We start from the raw sequence: 22,287 nt of genomic DNA, 5'->3' as shown, positions 1-22,287 counted from the left end.
CATCTCTTGCAACCGCGGCCATCTCGCATCGCCAAGCAAATGTGCCAAACTCTACTCGTGCCTGGCCTCACCTTATCAATGCCGACAGCCGCTCTCTGGGCTTGGCATGGCTGGGCTTGGCAGAGCTTGGCCTCCTCGACGCGGACGACAATGTGACTCGCGATAGCGGCCCCGGACTGTCTACGTCCGCCGGCAAGCTTCAAGATACAGCAGAGACAGCAGATACAGCAGAGACCCAGAGCCCGCCCACCACACACCCCACGCCCCACGCCGCCAGCCCGCTTCGGCCATGGCGCCCTCGCCCTTCGCCTGTCCCGCAGCTCTGATTCTGATCCTGGTCCAGGAACGGGCTAGACTAGGTCCGACCCGACGCCGCCACTCGGAGACAAAGACCGCTCTGGAAGGTGGCCGGCCAGCTGCCACATGAGGCACGGAGGCGATGGCGGCAAGCTCAGCTGGCACTGCAATTTCGCTGGCAATCGGAGTGCCTACAGCACCTGGAGGGAAAGCGAAGCGGCGCTCGATCGAGGTGTGGGTGGCAGCGTCAAAAAGTCCTCAAAGTGTGCGAGTTCTGGACTGCCGTCGACAAACAGCCTGAACTCTCGACGCCTTTGCACGCGCCACACATGCACAGGCCTCGAGAGCCAATAAAGACCCTTACCGACCTCCCAAAATGGGAAGCAAAAGGGTAAATGGGCTGTTGGTTGCAGCCCTCTCTTGCGGCCGCCGGCTTTGCAACAAGCTCTGGTATCTTTCGTCAGCCCCATGCACCCGGAGAGAGAGTCCTGGCTGGGGACAAGGGAGCCTAACCCCGAAGATCGCTTCCGAGTTAGATCGCATGTGATAGACCTTAATTGGTACTGCCGCGCTTCTCACGCTTAATGATGCAATAGTCAACTCGCCAAGCGCCCTGGCACTTGCTCAGTGGAAGATGACCGAGGTTCTCAGCGGCGGACGAGAAAAAGCGGGCTGTTATGCGGCAGAATTGTGGTTTAGGAGCTTACCAGGCAAGACGAAGCAAGATATCCGGCTTACCAATGGGCGGCGCCTCAATGTGTTACAAGATGATTATACGAGAAAATGATAAGGAGAGGACGCATTGACGACGTTGTATTGCGCTTGGTAGGGAAATACCATGTCCGTGGAGTTAATGGTCTGGGTAGCACGACGCGTCTAGAAGCATGGATAGTCAGCAATGCAACTCAACCACCACCCTCCGCAGAGCCGATTTAGGCCCGATCTCAACGGTCGAGTATGGTGTGCTACTACTGCTAGATTGGACAAAAAGCCTGCTAATCGGTGCATGTAAAAGGATAATTAGACCACCTTTATCATGCAGCTATTCACAAGCTAACGCCTAATATAGGTAGTCTCCGCATGTCCTACGTGGAGTGAGCAGAAGTCCCATCCATAAACAGGGTTCATGATAATATCGGTATTACTGATATGAACACTGACCTTTTGCGAGCTGAAAGTAAATAGAATCGACTGCAGGACGAGCTACAAAGATTCTTGTGGTCAAAAGAACGCGCAACGGCCCAATATACAGAAACGGCATGTGAGAATGTTTTGACGCCCTCCCGAGAATAAACAACCCAGATCGATATACCCATAGAGGATAGTATACAGAAAACATCGGTTGATCTAATTCGAAAGAGCACACCCTCCTTGCATGGAGTGTAATTTGTACGTGGATGGAGACGGGATTAATGACCCCGTCTGCAGTTAAGCCGCATTGATACTACATCCTGTCATAGTTTCGTGTAAATGCGCGCTTTGAGCATCTACTCACGATGTATTCAAAGCAGATACTCATTTGCTCACTTCCAGACGTATGCCATGTACATTGAGAGGAGGTCCCTTCCATTAGGTAGTCTATCGTATATGATACCACATTTACAAGCCTCATATTCCATTTTTATATGTTATACTGTCTGTATCAACGTGAAGACCTACAAGCAGCCAATAATGGAGGTGCAGAATGGCGTGCTTCACGTTCCTGGGTAGGTTGCATTGGATGCTGCTTCGAGGCAACGCCGTGTGTTGCATTTGAGATCCATGGCGCCATTCGCCGCTAGTGCGCACTTTGCGCTGAGCTCCAAATATAGAATCCATATTAGATAATAGACTATCCCATGTATGGTGTACTGGCATGTTTGTCGATGGCGATGATGAGGATAACGAGCATCTACCCTACAATCATAGCAGTAATCACGTCGAATCAGATGGATAACCAGACACTAGGTATTTTCCATTCTCCTGTAAAAACACGTATGCAATGTTTACGGTGCGTTAATCTATGCAAAGAATCATGGTTTCCGTAGATAAAAAGTATCTGTGTTTCGTATACGAGGCTGGCAAGTTAAGCCAAAAATATATATATATATATATATATAACACAATGTGATGTGATTCACACCTCTCTTGCCGACTTATCCAGAGCTCGTATTTGGGCACACAAATTAACATGTTACTAAACGGGAAAAAAAAATGATAGAACCCTTGCTATTGTACGATCGCTTCCATGTTTGGACGGCACTTTTGGCTCTGCCTTGTTGCGGAGGAATTGTCTCCCACGTACCCCCAACTATCCCTCCAACCTTTGTCTTGCTTCTTCATTTGGGTCTTTTTTTTTCTTGAATATTCAACTCATACTTGCTCATTAGGCATCAAAATTCGAATGAGACTATGCATCGATGGCAGCTTATCTTGTAACCCAATCCTCTTCCTTGCATGTCCTTCCCAGACGCCAGACGCACAGGACAGTATCGGACATGCAGTTGACCAATACGCATCTCCGAGTATCACATTCGTCAATGCCATGCCATTCAAAACTGCTGGGCCTGATATAGGCATGGTTCGCCCTAGTTTAAGCGCTGGAGAGTGCACTTTTTCTGCATTGGAACGCAGCTAAACCAACAACCAGCTGCGTGTGCTATTATTAGTGCAAACAGCGAAAAGAACCTTGATGGACGTTTTGCTCCTGTTTTAGAGATGCATGTTAATAGGTTTTCCCAAATTGTCCAATTGCAGCTTATCAATTTCTCTAATGACCTAATTTTGTTTGGAAAATATGCGCATATGTGTGCTGTTCGTCTCTCTCACCAACATTGAAGTCTGTTGAGGAGAGTCATTATACTGGAAGGCTATGTTGAAAGGTAAAAATTTCCCTCATTAAGGAATGAAGCAGTTTGGTAGAGCCTATTTCCTATTCAGAACAATTGACAATTATACCATGCTGGATAGACTCTCGCAAGAAAACTATTTCATTTTGCGTATATCTATACGTTTTTGAAGAGATAATATGGAGTTAGGATATATTGCACGGCTGGTAGCATCATCCCTGTAAGCAGAATACACTTTGGTTGATATGGCTAATTAAATAACGGACTCCTGTCACCCTTTATTTTCTCTTTTCGCACTACAGGCTTTTACTTACCTTCTGTTGTTGTACGAAGTATGTATGCATATCGTGGTACCATACGGGGATCTTTTCCACGTCAAATTCAATGACCACTTCCTGTCCAAGAGAATCAGACGCAATTGCAACCACAGATTCCGAAACATCGCACGATGCTCTCCATCCTCCTCGATATTTTACGGGGAGCCAAAGTATTTTCTCCCCATTGTATGTTATCCAAGAATAATCATTACCATTGTTATAACCAAGCTTATCGTAACGCCATGGCTGGAACTGGCCAACACTAGCTGCATCCTCACCTAGTGCTGTAGAGTCTTTGAACTTGATTCGACCAAGATTGGTGCGCAATCCCGAGTTACCATTAGGCTCGAATGATAGATATGTTATCCCCGACCCAAATTCGATGGTCTGCATACGGGCCCCCGTATCGGTATTCCAGATGTAGACCTCATTTTTACCCATGAACAATGCTTTTGATGCTAGGAGCGTCGAGTCATATGAAAAAGCGAGCGTTTGAGTATATCCATCGATACCATGTAAACCGTGTAAAATATCACCTGTTTCGAGACTCCATATCCTGAGTGCCTCCTTTCCAAATAGCCCCTTCCCAAATACCGCAGCAAGTTTCGTATTAGACAAGGCAAAACAGGGAACGGCTCCCGAGTCGAACTTTCGGGTAGGTGTGTCCGATTTAATCGGCCAAACAAAAAGCTCTTTTGCAAGCTTCGAGGCATATGCTATTCGAGATGCGTCTGGAGAGAAGCACAGGGTTATTTGATGGAACTCAGTAGGCACAGCATACTTGACTACTCGTATGCTTTCACCTGTATTCACTCGCCAGATCCTCAGAGATCTGTCTTCCAAGATGCCTGCAGCCAGCGTAAAGTCTGCTGAGAAACAGGCTTGACCAACTACAGATAGATCTGAACCAAGCCCATCTAGGTTTTGCACGGACCGGCGTCCATCAGTGTGCCAAATCTCAGCCACGCCGCCTTTAATTACAGCTAAAGCTGAATCATGCATGAAAGTAGGCTCGCTTTGCAGTTTGTTCTGGTCGAATTCTGCAAGACAAGTGCCCGAATCAACTCGAAAAACCTGCCAGGTGCTGCTACGTCGGTATAGTTCTAGTAGCAAGAGTGACGAGTCGGGTGAAATGGTAATGGACCTAACCTGCTTGTGCTTCTTTTCATTCATTTCAGGCAATCTCTCTTTGCTGACGCTGTAAATACGCAGTGTCCTATCATAAGATGATGAAACGAGGAACGTAGAGTCATGCGAAAAAGAAAGAGACGTAATGCTGTCTGTATGATCAGTGACCGTCCATAAACACTCGCCAGTAGCGGTTAACCAGATCCCGAATTTATGGGACTTTAACGAAATTGCCAGGAGTACCGCATCATGGGAGAAGGCGAACCCGCAGTGCCCATAATCAAGCCTGAATTTTTGATAAAACTTCAAAGACCCCTTGTCGATGCGGCAGATTTCTACGGCGACTTGAAAACCCAAAGCCACAAGGGAGGAGTCGGGCGAAAATGCTATATCCGAACAGTGCTGTATCAAGGTGGGCTTTCCGCCATGGATAGGCCACATCTCGAGCAATTTGGAAACGAACGATTGCACAACTATGTAAGTGGAATCTGGAGAAAATATTAAACTCTGGTCGCTAGATACACTAGTCTTGATGCTCTTTGTGGAGTCGGCTGGCGTTGAAATTGACCGGATTTCGATACCCGTGGCGGCGAATACTGCGACGAGCTTGCAGTCGTGAGAAATGGCTGCACCATATCTGTGACCCCGTCTAACTTCAGTTACCGGACTGACCACCACTGGATCTTCCTCTGCCCTTGTCTTACACGTCCATGTGTCTGTCTCCCACCTCTGAACAGAGCCATCTGAGCAGACCAAGTAAAAGGATGTTGAGTCGGGTGAGAATGCAATTGTTTTTGAACGAATGGCCTTGATATTGTGGATACAAGTTCCACTGTGGCTTCGCCAGATTAGGACCTTTGTTTTGCTGCGTGATGCTATGAGTGACGAGTCCGGCGATAAGACAGCTTGGAATACAGGTTCATTGTGGCCTTCTAAGGTTTGGAGGCACAAATCCCAGTCCATTGAGACAGTACGCTGATGTTTTATCCACGCTGGAATCGCTTTTTCGAAACATTGTCGAAACTCGCACCTCTTTGGCGCAAAAATCAGACCAGAAGAGTATATCTGTAGCGGCGCTACATCCATCATATGTTGATAAGCACGTATGAATCGTTTGGTGTCGCGTAGGAGACCGAATACTTTATCATTGTTCTTAAAGTAAAGACAGAAGTTAGCGGATTTTCATGTAGCGTTGGTAGAGGTTGCATACATCAATCATGGCTAAGAGGCTTTCCACCATTTCTCCGCTCTCGACAACGCGACCCAGTAGACTGAGTGCCTCAAGCCAGTGTATTAGGTGTTTGGTGAGGAAGCGATGCGTTTCATCATCAACGCGTATGCGGCCCTGGCTCTCCTTCAAGTGGAAGACCCAGTGTACACATGCGTATCGAACATGGGGAGGCAAGGAAGCCTCGATTGTACCTTTGTCAATGTTCGACCTTGCTATTCCAGGGTGATTGAGTCTACAGATGTCCTGTTTGAGATTGTCATCCCTCGAAAGCAACGTAATACACTGGCGAGCTAGATTTGCATGTGTTTCTCGTTCATCAACCAAGAAGTTATGCTTCTGATCTTGATCACCAGTGCCAATCAAGAAATCGCGAAATGACAGATGAAATAGCTTTACCGGGCTATTGAGGTCTTCTGGGACATTCAAAACAGAGTTTAGACCTGAAAGGCGTAAATTGACATCCATTGGGCTCATTTGAAGCAGTTCTGAGAGTGACGCGATCGAAAGGGGCGCTTCAAGAGCCACAATTGTGCCAACAACTCGGCGGAATTCTCCAATAATCTTTTCCTTCTCTACCTCTGAGCGATCCTCTCGCACGGTTCCATTACGTTTAACTAGCAATTGCTCCAAAATGGGGAGGTATATCCTAGCAAGAGGGTTCCTTTTGCCGAGCTGTCGATGATGTTGCAGAAATTCATGGGCCAACGTCACAGGAAGCCCGAGATCTTCGTCGCCAATATATCGACAAGCAGTTGCCGCCAGAATGAATAGAGGCACTGAAATATCGACAAGATCTTTAATAAGAGAGCGTGGAGGCCAATCTGCGGGCAATTGTAAGTTGGTGAGATTATACTTGTCTCTAATCTGCCCAAGTTGAGATTCCAAGAAGATAGAGATGTCGCTCCGAATATCCTCATCTGCAACTTCATGAAGCGCCTCATAGAGAAAAATTTTGTGATATTTGCACTCTAGTTGAGCAAAAGATTTTCGAAGATGACATTCTGGTCTACTGGCAACCAAGACTTTGAAGCACGTAGACGATACCGCTTCGACACTAGGCAGAAGCTCAATGATTTTGGCAGCACTAGCCTGATCCTCGCATTCATCGAGGGCATCTAGTACGACAACGATAACTGGTGGCAGCAATTTGCAGCTCTCCAATGGTTCTAGTATGAGTTTCTCGAACTGCATGTTTAGCGTTTTGTCGCTTATGCTTGGATTATCCTGCAATGCTTGCTTAACATGTGACGCCATTTCTTTTGGTAAATGCTCAACAAGTTGTTTGACAATGGTAGTAAAGAGAGCACTGGATTTGTCTCGATTGTCGTCACCTTTCTTGAAGAAGAAGCTGGCGGTTACAATGTTTAAGCTTGTTAGATGATGAGAGACGGTTCTGCAAATGGTAGATTTGCCGGTGCCCGCCATGCCACATAGCCAATATATGCGTCGTCCGTCTGTTTCCTGAGCCCATTTACCAATCTCTCCCAGAATCTTGACACGGGTGCCAGGATAACACTGGGGTTCGTGTTCATTAGCGTGGGCATCGAAAGCTGCACCTTGAACCACTGGGAGTTTAGAGAGAATCTCGTCGGACTGAGCACATTGAATATCCATAATCATGTTGCTTAACACAGTAAGTAGTTGCCTAATCGATATATAGTAGATAGATAAAGACCCACGTTTTGTCAATATCGAGGGCGATCCTGATATCCTCTCGGCCCTTCCGCAGATTTTCAATGTCGTATTTAATTCTACGACTTTGAAATGGCCACCGTGCTCTCTTCAACATCTGCTTCCGGAAGCCGGGATTACCTGATAGTTTCTCATCTAGCTGACATTTGATGCTAGCAAGCTTAGAGGAGTTTGCATCGAGAGCGGATCGCAGTCCCTGAGATACTTGTAGACGGCCGTTTTGATTTTCTAGGAGATCCTTGGCTTTCCCCAAAATGGAGAGGTGGGCATTAATTTCTTCGCCAAGATCTTTCATATCCAATTCGGCATCCTTGACATCGTTGGCATATTTGTACAATGCTGAAGCGGTGTTTATGGAGGTTTCTATGACGCCAAAGATATTCAACGCGGTAGAAAATCCGTCCATTGCGTCGAAGAAGAGCTATTCGGTAGTACTAGATTTATGTCTTGTGCCTACTTACTTCCAGCACTCAGACGGTTTCAAGTGACAAAGAGAATTTAGCAATCGATGAGTTAAGATGAGGCCTATTTAGGCATGCAATGCATGGTACATGTAGATATGCCATACAAGCGCTGAGGAGAATGAGCCTATCGACGCATAGAATATTTAAATTTACAGTAACAAAATAAATTTATAATCGATTGTAAGTAATCATTTAAGGGCAGTCCAATATCGCTGATAGAACGACGCGCCCGAAGGATTCGTGCCCAACGGCCGATTGGTTGAGATACGGCACGTGATGGTTATCATTGATTGTATGTGGTCAACTCCAAACAAAATCCTCAACGTTCTATGTTCATGTTGTTACGATATTCGTCAATCAGATGAAAATGGCTTCACCAACATCTGCCAATATCGACGCTCCATTGCGCATACGCCTACACCGACAATGTGGCGCTTGTAACCACCTTTTTTTGCCGGGCGATCATCTGGTTGCACGTATGATATCCGAACTGTCCTCAACAGGTAACACTGCTAACAGATCAAGTGCTTTGTAATGAAAAATCCATTCGAGCGTATAGTGTGCTTACCTTTGTACCCAACTCCCAGTGCAAATTGCTAGAACATGATAACATCCAATTTTGCATGCATCACATATGTGGCTTTTGCTCCAAACTCAATGAGGGCGAGGAGAGCGTGACGGTTCATGCTGATTGTCTAAGTATGTTTGGTCAAACTTGCAGTGCCCCAGATAAATACCAGAGGCTCTGGATTGCAGGGACTAGAATATACCCGTGGCGGACCGTCGCGCCCTTGGAGCTCGACCCTGGCTGCTGCGCATCTCCAGAACTCATCAGCAGCGCTGCTGGTTTACATAGGACGTTGCTTCCAGAGCTGGCTGATATAATTGGTGGCTATTTACAGCCACATCATGCTCTCTTGAGGTTTTGCAGTGTTATACGACTAGCGAAAGAGTTGAGCAGGGCTGAAATGGATTATGCTGTCACCTATCCACTTTGCGAGGTTCTGTCGTGGTCTCGTGGTGCCTCTCCTACATTGGTTGAACAAGGGCAGGCCGCCAATCCTAGAGTTCGGCTTACCATTGACTCTCGCGGGATTGAAAGGATTGAAAGAGTTTCTGATGATTCACAAGAAACTACTAGGGACTTGTTAACCAATTCTCACGCATATGTTGTAGACCTAGTGGAACAACTATCAGGGGTTAGCATAGGATTTCAGGTTGGCCTCGCCTCCATGCCTTTGAGGCGCCTGCTAACCAAGACTGCCTTATCCAGCTGGGAATGAGCCGTCTGCAAGTTCCGACGTCAGTAAACATCAGCATCTGGAACGTCCCGTCGCCGCAAGACCTCCCGCGTACTACATGTATTACATTCCACGGCAAACTTTCATCTGGACGATTTGCAGCCCTTGATCTAGATCCAAAACAGTGCACTGGATTATCTTTTTTCTTGTCCATTAGACAGATAATGGCTATCCATGGGCATACGAAGCGAGGCTCACGGGCTCCTCAGGCCTTTCAGCATCTGAATCGCGATCACTCGCCTGGCCTATTCTGGATCTACATTCCAATAACAGCCAACGATAAGGTGATTGCGATCGGTACCAGGGAGGCTTACATTGCCAATGGTGGAAGTTATTCGATTGTAGTAAGATTCCCAGCATAGCAGCTCCGATGCGCTCTCAATCTAACGAGGTCAGCTAAAAATGAAATCTGGGACTTATTTTATTGGGTTTCCTCTCGTTAAGATCATGGGACCGATAGACGAAACCTTGCATTTAATTCAAGAAGCAGACGATCGCCACTTAACACTTATTCACGAAGTTCCGTATAACACGGGCATCTCGTTTATTGCGGTTGACAAGGTAACAAGGACCACTTCTAGGATCATAATCAAAAGGTCGAACTTTCCCCACTATTCAACCCATTCTTATGCATCCCTGGAGGGTGTGGTTAACGCACGTGTCTTGAGGGATAAGGAGAAAGGTATGTGTCGCGGCATTTTGCTGGAATATGAAGACGGTACGCTGCGAGCGCTCGGGCAATGCCGCCTTGGCCTTGATACTGTTCAATGCTACAAGCATCCGACAAAATTTCACTACACCATTGTGAAATACTCTTCCCATATTAAGACGCATGACTCTAGATGTCTTCAAGCAGCCTTTGACTCTGAAAGCGGCCTCTTTTCGACGCATAATAACTCGGAATGGAAGACTTGTCCGATGAAGGGTTTTTTGCAATTTTCATTTAACCATTTCGGGGTTGCAGTTAGATATCATGACGCCTGGCGGCCACATTTTGACTACTAAGACATGTGTTTTTGTTGTCAAACGTAGGGTATAGCTTAACTTTGGCTTTGCTGTTTTGGTTATCCAATAGCACCAATCCTGTTACTAGCAGTATCTGATATCATTGTGATTTAGCCCACTTTTAGCCATGCAGCTGGGAATTCAAGATGTCTCATCCCCTATATACATAGCTTCTAGGACCTAGATCTCCTGATATGTCATCATCCTTGGTTTGAAGCTTACGATGACTGTTTTGTGTTTTGATAATAGTGCTTGGTGTCCAGCTACCGTAAAGTTCGAAATGGGTGTCGCGGGTTATTTTAGTTAATTTAGTAACAAGGTGACGGCTAATTGTGGACTTGTACCTCTAAGTTTCCAGTCGTACCCCGCCTGTACTATGGAGCACTGTAACAAAGCCAGGACAGGCCCGCCAGCACCGGCGGGTAGGGGGCGAACCCCCCGTCTTCCCATTCCCTTTCGATGACGTTCCAAAGCAGAGGACCATTGTGCATAGAGATAACGATATATATATTCTACAGTATTTTGTCCTGTCGCCATGATTCTGTGAAAGAGCATCTCGTTGCAGCGACGCATTCGCGCGAAACAAGCCGACACGTTGCTACATGCCGCTACGACATTCTCGTGTGCGCTTGTACACGTAGCAATTGAGGGGTATCAGGGGCAGGATTGGATGGCGGCCATACATAATCTAAAGCTGCCCAACAATCAGGCTACAGTTTCTGGGCCGGATACTTCTAGCCCTATAATTCCCTCCTGGTCTTGCGTATTAAATCTTGTACAATTGCTTCCCTTCAATTATCTCGGATATCGCTTGTGGTTCGCCACTCGGCCAATGTCTCTGTATCCGAAGATCGTATTTCGCGTCAAAGGGTTCCGTCTCTTAGAATATTTTAATCGCGATGGATGTAACGGCGACGTACTTGCGCGAGATTACTGGCAACCGCTTTGGCGATAATACTGCAATCCACCAAGGGGATGTTCATTACCACTCGCCCAATGATACGACTCGAGAAAACGAGGATATAAAATGCCTCACGGACTTACGTATAACGGACCCCCGCGACGATAAAGCTCGCATTGAGGCTACAAAGGGCGGCCTATTTAAAGGTTCATACCGCTGGATCCTCCAGCATAGCGATTTCCGACAATGGCGCGACGACGAATGCAGCCGTCTGCTCTGGATTAAAGGGGATCCTGGCAAGGGCAAGACGATGTTGCTCTGCGGCATTGTGAATGAGTTAAGCTCTGAAACGAGACTGAAGGACCAGAAAGCCAATACACTGCTATCCTACTTCTTCTGTCAGGCCACCGACGAGCGCATCAACAGCGCTACAGCCGTGCTGCGAGGCCTTATCTACCTGGTTGTGGAGCAGCAGCCGCTCTTCGTCTCCAACATACAAAAAAAATATAAGCATGGCGGGGCGGCGATTTTTAAAGATGTGAATGCATGGATTGCATTATCAGACATCTTTTTAAACATTTTAAAGGATGCAAACCAGGAGCAGACTTATATTATTATTGACGCACTTGATGAATGTGTGACTGACCTACCAAAGCTGCTCGACTTTATCAATACAAAGTCCACTCTCTTTCCCCGCGTCAAGTGGATAGTGTCTAGTCGCAACTGGCCAGATATTGAGGAGCATCTTGATTCTGCCGCTCAGCAAATTAAGCTGTGTCTAGAGCTCAACGAAAAGTCCATCTCCGCAGCCGTCGATGCATATATTAAGCACCAAGTCGAATGGTTAGCCCAGAAGAAGAAATACAATGCTGGAACAAAGGATGCTGTTTACCACCACTTGTCCTCTAATTCTAATAATACCTTCCTCTGGGTAGCCTTAGTCTGTCAGAACTTAAAGAAGATCTCGATACGGAATAACCTTTCAAAGCTAAACGAGTTTCCACCTGGACTTGATTCTTTGTATAAGAGGATGATGAAGCAAATACATGATTTAGAGGATGATAGCGATACTACCTTTTGTTACCAGATCCTTGCGACCGTGTTGCTCGTATATCGGCCTGTTACACTGGCTGAGCTTGGCACTCTTATTAAGTCCCCAGAGGATAATCCTGCAGATGCCGAGTTAATCGATAGGGCAATAGGGTTTTGTGGCTCATTTCTCACTGTGAGAGACAGCCTGGTTTACGTTATCCACCAGTCAGCCAAAGACTACTTAAGTAACGAAGCAGCGCCTACTATTTTCCCCTCTAGCTCCGCCGACGTCCATGGTATCATCTTCTCGCGGTCACTAGAAGCTATGTCTGCCACGTTACGACGGAATATTTATAATTTATGCCCCCCTGGACTCCCAATCAACGAAATTAAGGCACTAGATCCGGATCCGCTAGAAGGCATACGTTATTCTTGTATCCATTGGGTTGACCATTTCTGTGATATGCATAACACTGAGAGCCAATCTCAGGATCAAGTTGGCCATAAGTGCCGAACCGTCTTCCTATTTATTCGGAAGTACTTCCTGTACTGGCTCGAGGCTTTGTGCCTTATGGGGCATGTAGAGGATGGGGTTCTTTCAATGGCAAGGCTAGAGAATCTACTGAGAGTAAGTTGGTGGCGCTATAACAATCGGGAGTGAAACTGACCAATAAAGGGATCATCACCGGACCGCCAGTCATCAGACTGCCAATTACTAGAACTTGCACAAGACTCATGGCGGTTTATCCGGCAGAACAGTTCGTTGATTGCGGATAGTCCACTCCAGATATATACGTCGGCGCTTATATTCAGTCCATTGAATACCTTTATACGGAAAATATTTGAAGAGGAAGAACCTCAATGGCTAAAGGTTAAACCCATAGTGGAATATAATTGGAGCCCTTATTTACAAACACTTAAGGGCCATAGTGGTCCGGTTTGGGCAGTTGCCTTCTCAGCAGATGGCCGCTACCTCGCCTCAGGCTCGTGGGATGAGACTGTAAAGATCTGGGATGCAATAACTGGCAAAGAACGTCAGACCCTTGAGGGCCATAGTGGTGGGGTTAACTTAGTTGCCTTCTCAGCAGATGGCCGCTACCTTACCTCAGGGTCGTCGGATGGGACCTTAAAGATCTGGGATATAACAACAGGCAAAGAGCATCAGACCCTTGAGAGCCACAGCGATGCAGGCCGCTTAATTGCCTTCTCAGCAGATGGCTGCTACCTTGCCTCAGGCTCGTCGGATAAGAACACCATAAAGATCTGGGATACAACAACTGGCAAAGAGCATCAGACCCTTGAGGGCCACAGCGATGGGGTTTGCTTAGTTACCTTCTCAGCAGATGGCTGCTACCTTGCCTCAGGCTCGTTAGATGAGACTGTGAAGATCTGGGATGTAACAACAGGTAAAGAGCGGCAGACACTTAAGGGCCATAGTGGTGGGGTTCTCTCAGTTGCCTTCTCAGCAGATAGCCGCTACCTCGCCTCAGGCTCGTTAGATGAGACTGTGAAGATCTGGGATGCAACAACAGGCAAAGAGCGGCAGACACTTAAGGGCCATAGTGGTGGGGTTCTCTCAGTTGCCTTCTCAGCAGATAGCCGCTACCTCGCCTCAGGCTCGTGGGATGAGACCGTAAAGATCTGGGATGCAACAACTAGCAAGGAGCGGCAGACCCTTGACGGCCATAGCAATATAATCTGGTCAGTTGCTTTCTCAGCAGATGGACGCTACCTTGCCTCAGGCTCGTGGGATGAGACCGTGAAGATCTGGGATGCAACAACAGGCAAAGAGCGGCAGACACTTAAGGGTCATAGTGGTGGGGTTCTCTCAGTTGCCTTCTCAGCAGATGGCGGCTATCTTGCCTCAGGCTCGTCGGATAAGACTGTAAAGATCTGGGATGTAACAACTGGCAAGGAGCGGCAGACCTTTAGGGGCTATAGTGATATAGGCCGCTCAGTTGCCTTCTCAGCAGATGGCCACTACCTCGCCTCAGGCTCTTGGGATGGGACTGTAAAAATCTGGGATACAACAACAGGCCAGGATCGGCAGATCCTTAAGGGCCATAGTGGTGGGGTTTTCTCAGTTGCCTTTTTAGCAGATGGCTGCTACCTTGCCTCAGGCTCGTCAGATAAGACTGTAAAAATCTGGGATATAACAACTAGCAAGGAGCGACAGACCCTTGAGGGTCATAGTGGTGGGGTTTATTCAGTCGCCTTCTCAGTAGATGGCCGCTACCTCGCCTCAGGCTCGTTAGATGAGACTGTAAAAATCTGGGATACAACAACTGGCAAAGTGCAACAGACACTTCAGGTTGACACAGCAATACGTACTATATTCTTCGACAATACGACCTCATATCTTCATACTGAAGCCGGTCCTATAAAATTGGACATAGAACATCGAACTGAAGCCCAATATACGATGATAGCTCAAGTTCTGTCTCCAGATTCGGATCCGGCTCAGGATCAGGATCAACGCCGACCCATTGCTAACAATTCTCAGAAGGCAAAACATTATGGCTACGGCCTAAGCACCGATAAGTGTTGGATCACTTGGAATGAGCATAATATATTGTGGCTTCCGCCCGAATACCAGTCCTCTATGTCGGCTGTATGGCCTTATGCACTACCTTCTACGTTACCACAGGTGCCGTTAACGGACGTAGCTATAGCTCTGGGTACTGGTTCAGGGAGAGTGGTGGTATTTAGGATGTCGGGTTCGGGGCCATTTTCCCTGTTATAATCTCTAAGTGTAACACGTCTTTGCAAAGTGAAGGTCGTAGGAGCTATGTTGATTTATAGTATTTTATGAGCGGACGCATCTTCTAGAGGTACTGAGACTTGTGAGCTGACACGCACGTGACTGGGAATATAGATATATGGCGAGCCAGAATTGGCTCATTATGTGTGATAATACTTTGCGGGTACAACAAGGCCTGCGACACCCATTTCGAGTTTTAGTCCCTCCTGTAGTAAAATTTTTTAGTAGACTGCGATTTGCAGCCTCCAGGGGCGTTTGCTATGATTAGCTTGTAGAAAGTCTTTTTTGGCTATAGAGAGCATAAAGGAAAGAGTGGGAAGGAAATGGCAAAGATGGGGGAGTCCGTCCCAGTTTGTCACGGTGCCCCGCAGTACCTGCGGGGTACAGCTGGAAACTTAGAGGTACGAGCCCACAATTAGCCGTCGCCTTGTTACTAAATTAACTAAGGAAACCCGCGACACCCATTTCGAAACTTTACGGTACTCCATTGCCCCCTCTTATCTGATATCAGCGACGCATGTTGATAAAGCTCCCCAAGCCATCCAATCACAGCCCCCCATTTTCTCCAACGAACTACCCTTTTTGGAAGCCATGGCACTGGATAACATCCGCCGCCTCCCCCATATCTGTGGACCATCCCAGACTTCTTACGATACAAATACCGGCACATACATACGAATGACCTATTATCTTTTACGCGATAACAACGTGCTGTACCGAGACCAGCCGAAAGAATCCCCCATTTTGTTGCAGTGATGGATACAGCATGTAAGATGTCTTACACCGGCGGTCTGAATTCTGTTATTCCACGTCTAGTACATAATAAATCCGCTGCTCTTGTCGCGGCCGTCAGATCATCTACTCGTTCTTATCTATAATACCAATTCAGATTCATCTCCCACCACAAGAGACACTTGAACATAATATCATTCCCATCCTGCTGCTTCATATTTCGCATTACTATCAACCACACTCACTGTTTCCTCTACATCTCTCGTAACAATGGCTCCCAGCGCCACCACAACCACCACCACAGCAACCATCACAACCACATCTTCACATCATGACTTCGCAGACCCCGACGCCCTCCGCACAGCCTTCACCCTCGCCATGTCATCCATGTACAAGGCCGAAGTCCCCCTCTACGGCACCCTCATCCACATCGTCAACGCCGTCAACGCATCAACCCGCACCGCCGACCTCGACCCGCGCGTCCTCGCCATGCGCCACGGCAACGTCGCCTCCTCAAGACTAGACATTGAGCGCCACGGCGCAATCAGACTCGGCACCCCTTACGAACTGCGCACCGTGCGGCGCATCTTCGCCATCATCGGCTTACATCCCGTTGGCTACTACAATCTCGCCGCGGCAGGCCTGCCCATGCACGCAACGTGCTTCCGGCCACGCAGCACCGCATCCCTAAAGAAGAACCCGTTTCGGGTATTCACGTCTCTGCTCCGTCCCGAACTCATCCGTGACGACGAAGCCCGGTCTCTCGCGCTCAAACTGCTCTCCAAGCGCAACATCTTCACCGCAGAGCTCATCAACCTGCTCGACCTCGCCGACAAGCAGGGCGGCAGACTGACCGTCGACCAAGGCACCCGTTTCGTCATCCAAGCCATGGAGACATTCCGCTGGCACGGCACCGCGGCTTCTTCGCACGACGACTACCAGCTTCTTAAGAGGGAACACCAGATTCTTGCGGATATCGCATGTTTCCGCAGCGCGCACATCAACCACCTGACACCGCGCACGCTCGACATTTCCGCCGCGCAGGAAGAGATGAAGTCGCAAGGGTTAAAAGTGAAAGACCGGATTGAAGGCCCTCCCGGGAGGAATTGTCCCATCTTGCTTCGGCAGACGAGTTTCCTGGCCATTGAAGAGCCCGTACAGTTCTTCACTGCGCATACTCTGCAGAGCATAGAATCTGAAGCAAAACTCGTCAGTGGCTCACATAAAGCTCGGTTTGGAGAAATCGAAGAGCGCGGCGCGGCGGTAACTGTTGCTGGGAGACAATTATACGACGAGCTACTGAATGAAGCAATGGCAGCTGCGGAATCAACTTCTCAGAATTCAACGCCAGAAGAGTTGGATAGACAGGTTGAGGTTGCGTTTCAGAAATATCCCGATGACTGGAAAACGCTGCGAGCACAAAAACTCGTCTACTTCACATACAATGTAACAAATAGACCTCTTCCTGACGTCAAATCCAGTTTCACATTGGAGCATCTCATCCAGCAAGGCGTCATCGACATCACCCCTATAACATACGAGGATTTTCTGCCCTTGTCTGCCGCGGGCATTTTCCGATCCAATCTCGGGACTCAGGCTTCGTCTCAGTCTGTTGACGCACTATCTAATGAAGCTGGGATGGAGGAAGCTCTGGGGGCGAAATTGAATAGCTCGGATGAGCTGTACAAGTCCATGGAGAATGAGAGCATTAGACTATGTGAAGCTGAGCTAGGGATTAAGATCATTGTGTGAGCTCACATCGACATGATCTAATTGAATATAATCAATAATGCCCGTGTACGATAATGATATAATAATGTATTTATGATTAGACAAAGGGTTATTTCACCAAGTTATTAAGAGCATATATACTCCAGAGTCTGGTGCCTGTCATTCCAGCTAACACTCGATATATGCCGATCAAAAAATCACTGCCAAACATGTGTAGCAGAACCCAAAACGCCATATGCTTCGAGGGTAATATCCCTTCCTAAGCAAGATGCAGATTTTAATCCTCTTCCAGTCCGTACTCATTGTCCATGTCAGGATCATCCTCATCGTACCCTCCTTCGTATTCACCACCCCCTCCTCCAAATTCCTCGCCCTCTCCAAACTCTTCCGGCTCCTCATATTCTTCCTCATCAGCATGCTCCTCGTGATGCTCCTCATCGCCAGCAACGCTCTCATCCGGGGCTTCGCTTCCTTCATCGTCAGCGCCGAATGCACTGCCCGCCAAACTGGTCTTTCGGCTCGTGGCTGTAGATCCAAGCCCTGCATTTGGCATGTCGAAAATGCTACGGATAGCATCGTAGTTGATCCTCTTGGACCAAGCTCGGTCCTTGGCCACACCAATGGCTGCTTCCGCTGCAGAACTGGCAGGGCTTGTCTGACCCTCTCCCATCCTAGCTCGCTTTCTCCTCTTGCGTGTCTGCTTAGGGCGCTCTGCTTCCATCTTTCGTCGGAACACTTTTTCTTGGTGTTTCCTCAGCCAGTCTTTGTTCTGATTTACCCAGATAATCTCTTTAATACGTGCTTCTTCAGGGGATAATAGGCAGTTGATGACTTCGGGGTCATCAGCAAATTCATCTTCGGTGACGTCGGCTGCCATGGACACCTCCTTTTGCGGTTGCTGTTGACGAGCCCAGACGGAGTGGATTCGAGCTCGTTGCTCGGCATTTGAGTATGCAAGAGCATGTTCGTAGGTAAGTGGATCGTTGAAAATCTCTTCAATGACACCTTCAAGATCCTGTTCATCCTGCTCCCATTCTTCGTTAATGGGAAGCTGAGGCTTGGCGCGTTTACCCTTGCCTCCTTTTGAGGCATCATGATCTGCCTCCTCCTCATCTAGAACATCTCCAAACTCTTCGGCGAGATCTTCAAGACCTTCTACTTCGTCGTCATTCTCCTTCTTTTGCGGATTAAGACTAATGTTTCCTTGGGGAATCTGTGAAGGTAAAGGAGGGATGATGAATCCATCGGCATCTCGACGGTAGTTGACTTCGGGTGCCTTGGAAAGATCCGCCCCTCCCTCAATATGTCGTCTAACGGGCGCATGCTCTACGATGGGTTGCTCGGTATCTTCGACAGTGATGCCTCGTTTCCGCTTCCTTGAATTCTCATCCATCTTCTTTCTGTACTCATCGGATTTCCGGTAGAATGAGGGGGGATCATGCGAGCTTTCCAAGAAATCCTGTTTTAAGAAGTCCTCCACTGACATGCGACTTGACTCGGTATTGTTGAATTCTTGCAATCGATTCTGGATGGTGTGATTTGTGACCTTGACGATGTAGACGACTTCGCGAACGGTTCGTCGAAAGTTGTGCATACGTGCAGCCATCAGCAAACAGGCACCGCAAATGCCAGAAGGCCGTCGACCCATAACCATCCAATCCCTGCTCATTCGCTTCACCAGTCGGACCGCATCCTCAGCGACCTTGGCCGTGTCTTGGCGAAATTCCATCTTGGTGGCGAATCGCCAGATGAGGTCCTCGGGATACACCGGAATGAGTCCATCAGCTCCGATCGGTACCACCTCGTTCAGCTTCTTGAAGATTCGACCCAGCTTGAAGACATTAAGCTGCACTAAATCAGCCAGGTCGATGAGCATGACTTTACATGGTGGCTCAGCACGGCAAGCAGCGTAAAGACACACAGCTGCGACGCTAGCCAGCGTGCGGCCCTGGATGAAGTTGGCACCGGATGCAAGCTTGAAGACCTGCGTACCCGCAGTAACGAGACTGTCGCTGATATTAAGCTGCTGAGCGTAACCCTGCATCAGACCTCGCGCTTCGCGGATGCTCTTCTCCCTGTCTTCGCTACCACCAACCCTCCTAAAAGCAGGCCCCATGCCCCTGACACCGGCTTGATCAGCTCCTACAAACGTTCCCTGCACCATGGCAGCACCAGACGACGTCTCGCCGAACTGCACCTCAGACACAATGTTGCTGTCATCAGCGACACGACCGCATGTCTGACAAGTGCCGTCGACAACATTGGGCTTCGGACAGGCTTTGTTGGCGCACTGCTGATGAGCCGGAGTGACGACCCCTGGCCTCTGAGTCGATGAAAGCCGAGCTGCTGCTGCTGCTGCATGGCGACGCTCCTCACGCTCGCGGAGCGCCCGGACAGGATTCGGTCTAGCAAAGCGAGGTTTTGCAGGGCCGGGACCCTGACTTGGCCGTTTCGTCGGCGGCGGTGTGAGAAACGACATTGCGAGATTTGCTATGGTGTTGAAAGTTGCATGTGTGATGGAGCAATACGCAGTTGAGAGGCGATGACGATGTAAGTGAGCAGTGAGAATCGATAAGAGAAGGACAAAGAAAAAAAAATCAGAGGCTCTGTGTAGCTGCACTTGTCGCTTTCTTCGCCTTGAACAAAGTCTCTTTCAAGAAAGGCTGTTTATCGCTTAACGATTAAGTCCTATCTCTCTTACAAATTCGCAAATATCCCCGTTAATAAAGCAATGAGGAAGACCCAAACGGTGCTTCTCAAATCGCAAAGAAAAATTTCGATAAGCGCGACGCACGCACTTTAGAGCACGCTCGGGGGTGGGTAGATGGAAAATGAAGAGAAAAAAAAAATTCGGCGGGGCAAAGACTCGCAGGCTGCCAGTCTTGGTGGACCAATGGCCGAGTGGGGAAGCGCACGAAAAAAAGCAGCTTCACAGCAAAAGTTTCCAGTCACGGCAGTGGAACCGGTTGCGAGACAGCCGTCGGTTCGAATCTGGATGCTTCAGGAATTTTTTTCGAGATGCTGCGAGGCCGTGGGACGTGCCGCCGGGTGTCTGGGATTGCACGGGAGACGGGCTCAAGTGGTTTTGTCGAGCACAGCAATCTCAGCTGCGGCGCTTCTTTTGCAGATGAGAAGACGAGAAAAAAAAGCCCGAATCGTTCTCTGGTCGAGGCAAAGTCTGATTTGCCTTGCTCGAGAGTTTGGTCGGTCCGGCGGGTTAAACGTCGGCTAAACTCTGCGCCGCCGTTGTTGCCATGACTGCAACCAAATGGCGTTTCTAATCGCCGTATGCGTCACCCGCTTGAGTCTACTTTGTTTTCAACTACGATGTCTAGCTACATGTAAGTTGTGTGCACTGAGGCTGTGCAACCCAAGACGAAAAAAAGAAGCTCAAAATGCATTTGGATCAATATTTACCTCGGCCTCAGGATCACAAAGACATCCCGACACTCCCCGTCGACTCGTGATTCTTACGTCTAGTTACATATGTAGTTTAATTCCCCCGCTTTACTCTACCATTTCTCCGGGGCTTATACCAACAGAAAGCACTTTTATAGCAACAACTGGTTAGTTTTACGGGGTATCTTCTTGGCAGGTAAGCAGCAGCATAGATCGGTGAAATAAGATATTTAGAGCGTGACCTCGATCTACGCGGCCCTTAAGTAAATACTCCGATCTTCTCTGTTTCTAGAAGCGTAGAGGATTCGATGTGTCTCCACCAGCTCGTCATATAAAAACAAGGAAGTCCATCTCATTTCCAACTTACAAACCATCTATCTATTACCCAGCTTCATTCATAATAATCCGTTGTATTCACTTCAACTTGAACATTAATCATCGCAATGGCTGCTGCTGAATCCACTTTCACCTTTTCCGCCCCAGCAAACACCGATGTCTGGAAGAAACCCCCGTCTCACGATGTCTTCACCGGTAAGCCATACATCTACCACCTCATATTATACATACTACCTACTGTCCACTCAGTTGCTAACCACCAAACCCAGCCCCCTACCACTCCCTCTCCAAAAACCCCTTCCCCCAATTCAAATCCGCCTCCCTCACCTTTACCACAACCTACACCCACCAGTTCGACCAGGCCGGCATCGTCCTCGTCTTCACCAAGCCCTCCTGCCCCCGCAAGTGGATAAAAGCCGGCGTCGAGCTCTTCGACGGCCAGTCCCGCCTCTCCACCGTCTGCTGCGACAACTGGGCCGACTGGAGCGTCGCCAACGCCAGTGGCCCCGAGGACATCAAGGCGGGCCGCAAGGCCGTCACCATCTTAGTCGAGAGGCTGGATGCCCATGACGGCTCGTGCCTCTGGGTGTATCGCGTCGATGGCGAGAACAAGGTCCCGATGAGGGAGATTTGCTGGCCGTATGGAGATAATGGTGGAAGTGGCTGGGAACTCGAGATTGGCGCTCTTGTAGCTAGACCGACCAAAGATACCAGCGACGAGTTGGAGGCCAAGTTTCAAGACTTTCAGGTGAAGTGGGATGCAGCTTAATGTCTACAGCATACGTAGTTATAGTCTATTAGCCCAAGGTTAGGCTATAGTATACTCATCAGAAAGCAATATAACATTCACAAGAGCAAGTGGCACAAAGCATATGAGGTGCAAAATTGTCTCATTAACCTCAACCCTGACGCGGAATTCAAGTCAGGGAGGACCGCTAGCGGCCCTGTAGAATTAGTTTTCTCTTTTTTTTTTTTTTGGCCTGCGTCAACGCCCCCAGGGCTATGCAGTGTTTCTCATGTCTTCGTCAAAAAAAGATGAAATAGAAAAAGGAGAGAAGAAGAAAGGGAAAAAAACACCAAAAATACAGAAGCAGGCGCTCTGGTTTTCCAATCTTGTCCCGAAATTTTTTCT

General features: G+C 48.2%; 6 protein-coding genes across 7 annotated transcripts; 4 read left to right on the top strand and 2 right to left on the bottom strand.

Moving 5' to 3' along the window:
* Positions 1-3,256: 3,256 nt before the first annotated feature.
* Positions 3,257-8,150, bottom strand: TrAFT101_002192 (uncharacterized protein). 2 transcript variants are annotated; one of them, XM_066126530.1, is made up of 4 exons: positions 7,481-8,150; positions 5,781-7,425; positions 3,440-5,722; positions 3,257-3,374 (listed from the first exon to the last, which is right to left on the bottom strand). In XM_066126530.1, exons 1-4 carry the CDS (start codon positions 7,897-7,899, stop codon positions 3,282-3,284), a joined length of 4,440 nt encoding a protein of 1,479 aa, XP_065982633.1. In that variant the 5' UTR covers positions 7,900-8,150; the 3' UTR covers positions 3,257-3,281. The 2 variants fall into 2 exon arrangements, with proteins under 2 accessions (XP_065982633.1, XP_024763311.1); XM_024910941.2 differs by having other exon boundaries at positions 3,257-5,722.
* A 162-nt stretch (positions 8,151-8,312) lies between these two features.
* TrAFT101_002191 (uncharacterized protein) lies at positions 8,313-10,422 on the top strand. Its single transcript, XM_024909648.2, has 4 exons — positions 8,313-8,433; positions 8,483-9,174; positions 9,231-9,602; positions 9,655-10,422. Exons 1-4 carry the CDS (start codon positions 8,319-8,321, stop codon positions 10,261-10,263), a joined length of 1,788 nt encoding a protein of 595 aa, XP_024763310.2. The 5' UTR covers positions 8,313-8,318; the 3' UTR covers positions 10,264-10,422.
* Positions 10,423-10,820: 398 nt separating this feature from the next.
* Positions 10,821-15,236, top strand: TrAFT101_002190 (uncharacterized protein). The gene is made up of 2 exons (XM_024907858.2): positions 10,821-12,824; positions 12,873-15,236. The coding sequence occupies exons 1-2, from the start codon at positions 11,163-11,165 to the stop codon at positions 14,937-14,939; spliced, it is 3,729 nt and encodes a 1,242-aa protein (XP_024763309.2). The 5' UTR covers positions 10,821-11,162; the 3' UTR covers positions 14,940-15,236.
* Positions 15,237-15,579: 343 nt separating this feature from the next.
* On the top strand, positions 15,580-17,956 carry TrAFT101_002189 (uncharacterized protein). The gene has a single exon (XM_024905273.2). It carries the CDS (start codon positions 15,960-15,962, stop codon positions 17,439-17,441), a length of 1,482 nt encoding a protein of 493 aa, XP_024763308.1. The 5' UTR covers positions 15,580-15,959; the 3' UTR covers positions 17,442-17,956.
* Positions 17,482-20,536, bottom strand: TrAFT101_002188 (uncharacterized protein). The gene has a single exon (XM_024906447.2). The coding sequence runs from the start codon at positions 19,897-19,899 to the stop codon at positions 17,698-17,700; it is 2,202 nt and encodes a 733-aa protein (XP_024763307.1). The 5' UTR covers positions 19,900-20,536; the 3' UTR covers positions 17,482-17,697.
* A 395-nt stretch (positions 20,537-20,931) lies between these two features.
* Positions 20,932-22,167, top strand: TrAFT101_002187 (uncharacterized protein). The gene is made up of 2 exons (XM_024907857.2): positions 20,932-21,350; positions 21,425-22,167. The coding sequence occupies exons 1-2, from the start codon at positions 21,263-21,265 to the stop codon at positions 21,922-21,924; spliced, it is 588 nt and encodes a 195-aa protein (XP_024763306.1). The 5' UTR covers positions 20,932-21,262; the 3' UTR covers positions 21,925-22,167.
* Positions 22,168-22,287: the final 120 nt, after the last annotated feature.

The sequence above is a fragment of the Trichoderma asperellum genome, chromosome 1 (genome assembly GCF_020647865.1).
Source record: "Trichoderma asperellum chromosome 1, complete sequence".
Taxonomy (NCBI): Eukaryota; Fungi; Ascomycota; class Sordariomycetes; order Hypocreales; family Hypocreaceae; genus Trichoderma; species Trichoderma asperellum.
Note: the sequence above shows the minus strand (reverse complement) of the source record. Positions and strands in the feature narration are given on the sequence as shown.

Excerpts from the sequence above, each read along its gene's own strand:
- TrAFT101_002189 (XM_024905273.2), top strand. The coding sequence starts at position 15,960 with ATGGCTCCCAGCGCCACCACAACCACCACCACAGCAACCATCACAACC.
- TrAFT101_002191 (XM_024909648.2), top strand. The coding sequence starts at position 8,319 with ATGAAAATGGCTTCACCAACATCTGCCAATATCGACGCTCCATTGCGC. Across the intron at positions 9,175-9,230 it reads GGGTTAGCATAGGATTTCAG|CTGGGAATGAGCCGTCTGCA; the intron begins GTTGGCCTCGCC and ends TGCCTTATCCAG. Across the intron at positions 9,603-9,654 it reads GTGGAAGTTATTCGATTGTA|CTAAAAATGAAATCTGGGAC; the intron begins GTAAGATTCCCA and ends TAACGAGGTCAG.
- TrAFT101_002192 (XM_066126530.1), bottom strand. The coding sequence starts at position 7,899 with ATGGACGGATTTTCTACCGCGTTGAATATCTTTGGCGTCATAGAAACC. Across the intron at positions 7,426-7,480 it reads GCCCTCGATATTGACAAAAC|CAACATGATTATGGATATTC; the intron begins GTGGGTCTTTAT and ends TACTGTGTTAAG. Across the intron at positions 5,723-5,780 it reads GCCTCTTAGCCATGATTGAT|AACAATGATAAAGTATTCGG; the intron begins GTATGCAACCTC and ends CTTTACTTTAAG.
- TrAFT101_002187 (XM_024907857.2), top strand. The coding sequence starts at position 21,263 with ATGGCTGCTGCTGAATCCACTTTCACCTTTTCCGCCCCAGCAAACACC. Across the intron at positions 21,351-21,424 it reads GTCTCACGATGTCTTCACCG|CCCCCTACCACTCCCTCTCC; the intron begins GTAAGCCATACA and ends CACCAAACCCAG.
- TrAFT101_002188 (XM_024906447.2), bottom strand. The coding sequence starts at position 19,899 with ATGTCGTTTCTCACACCGCCGCCGACGAAACGGCCAAGTCAGGGTCCC.
- TrAFT101_002190 (XM_024907858.2), top strand. The coding sequence starts at position 11,163 with ATGGATGTAACGGCGACGTACTTGCGCGAGATTACTGGCAACCGCTTT. Across the intron at positions 12,825-12,872 it reads GGCTAGAGAATCTACTGAGA|GGATCATCACCGGACCGCCA; the intron begins GTAAGTTGGTGG and ends TGACCAATAAAG.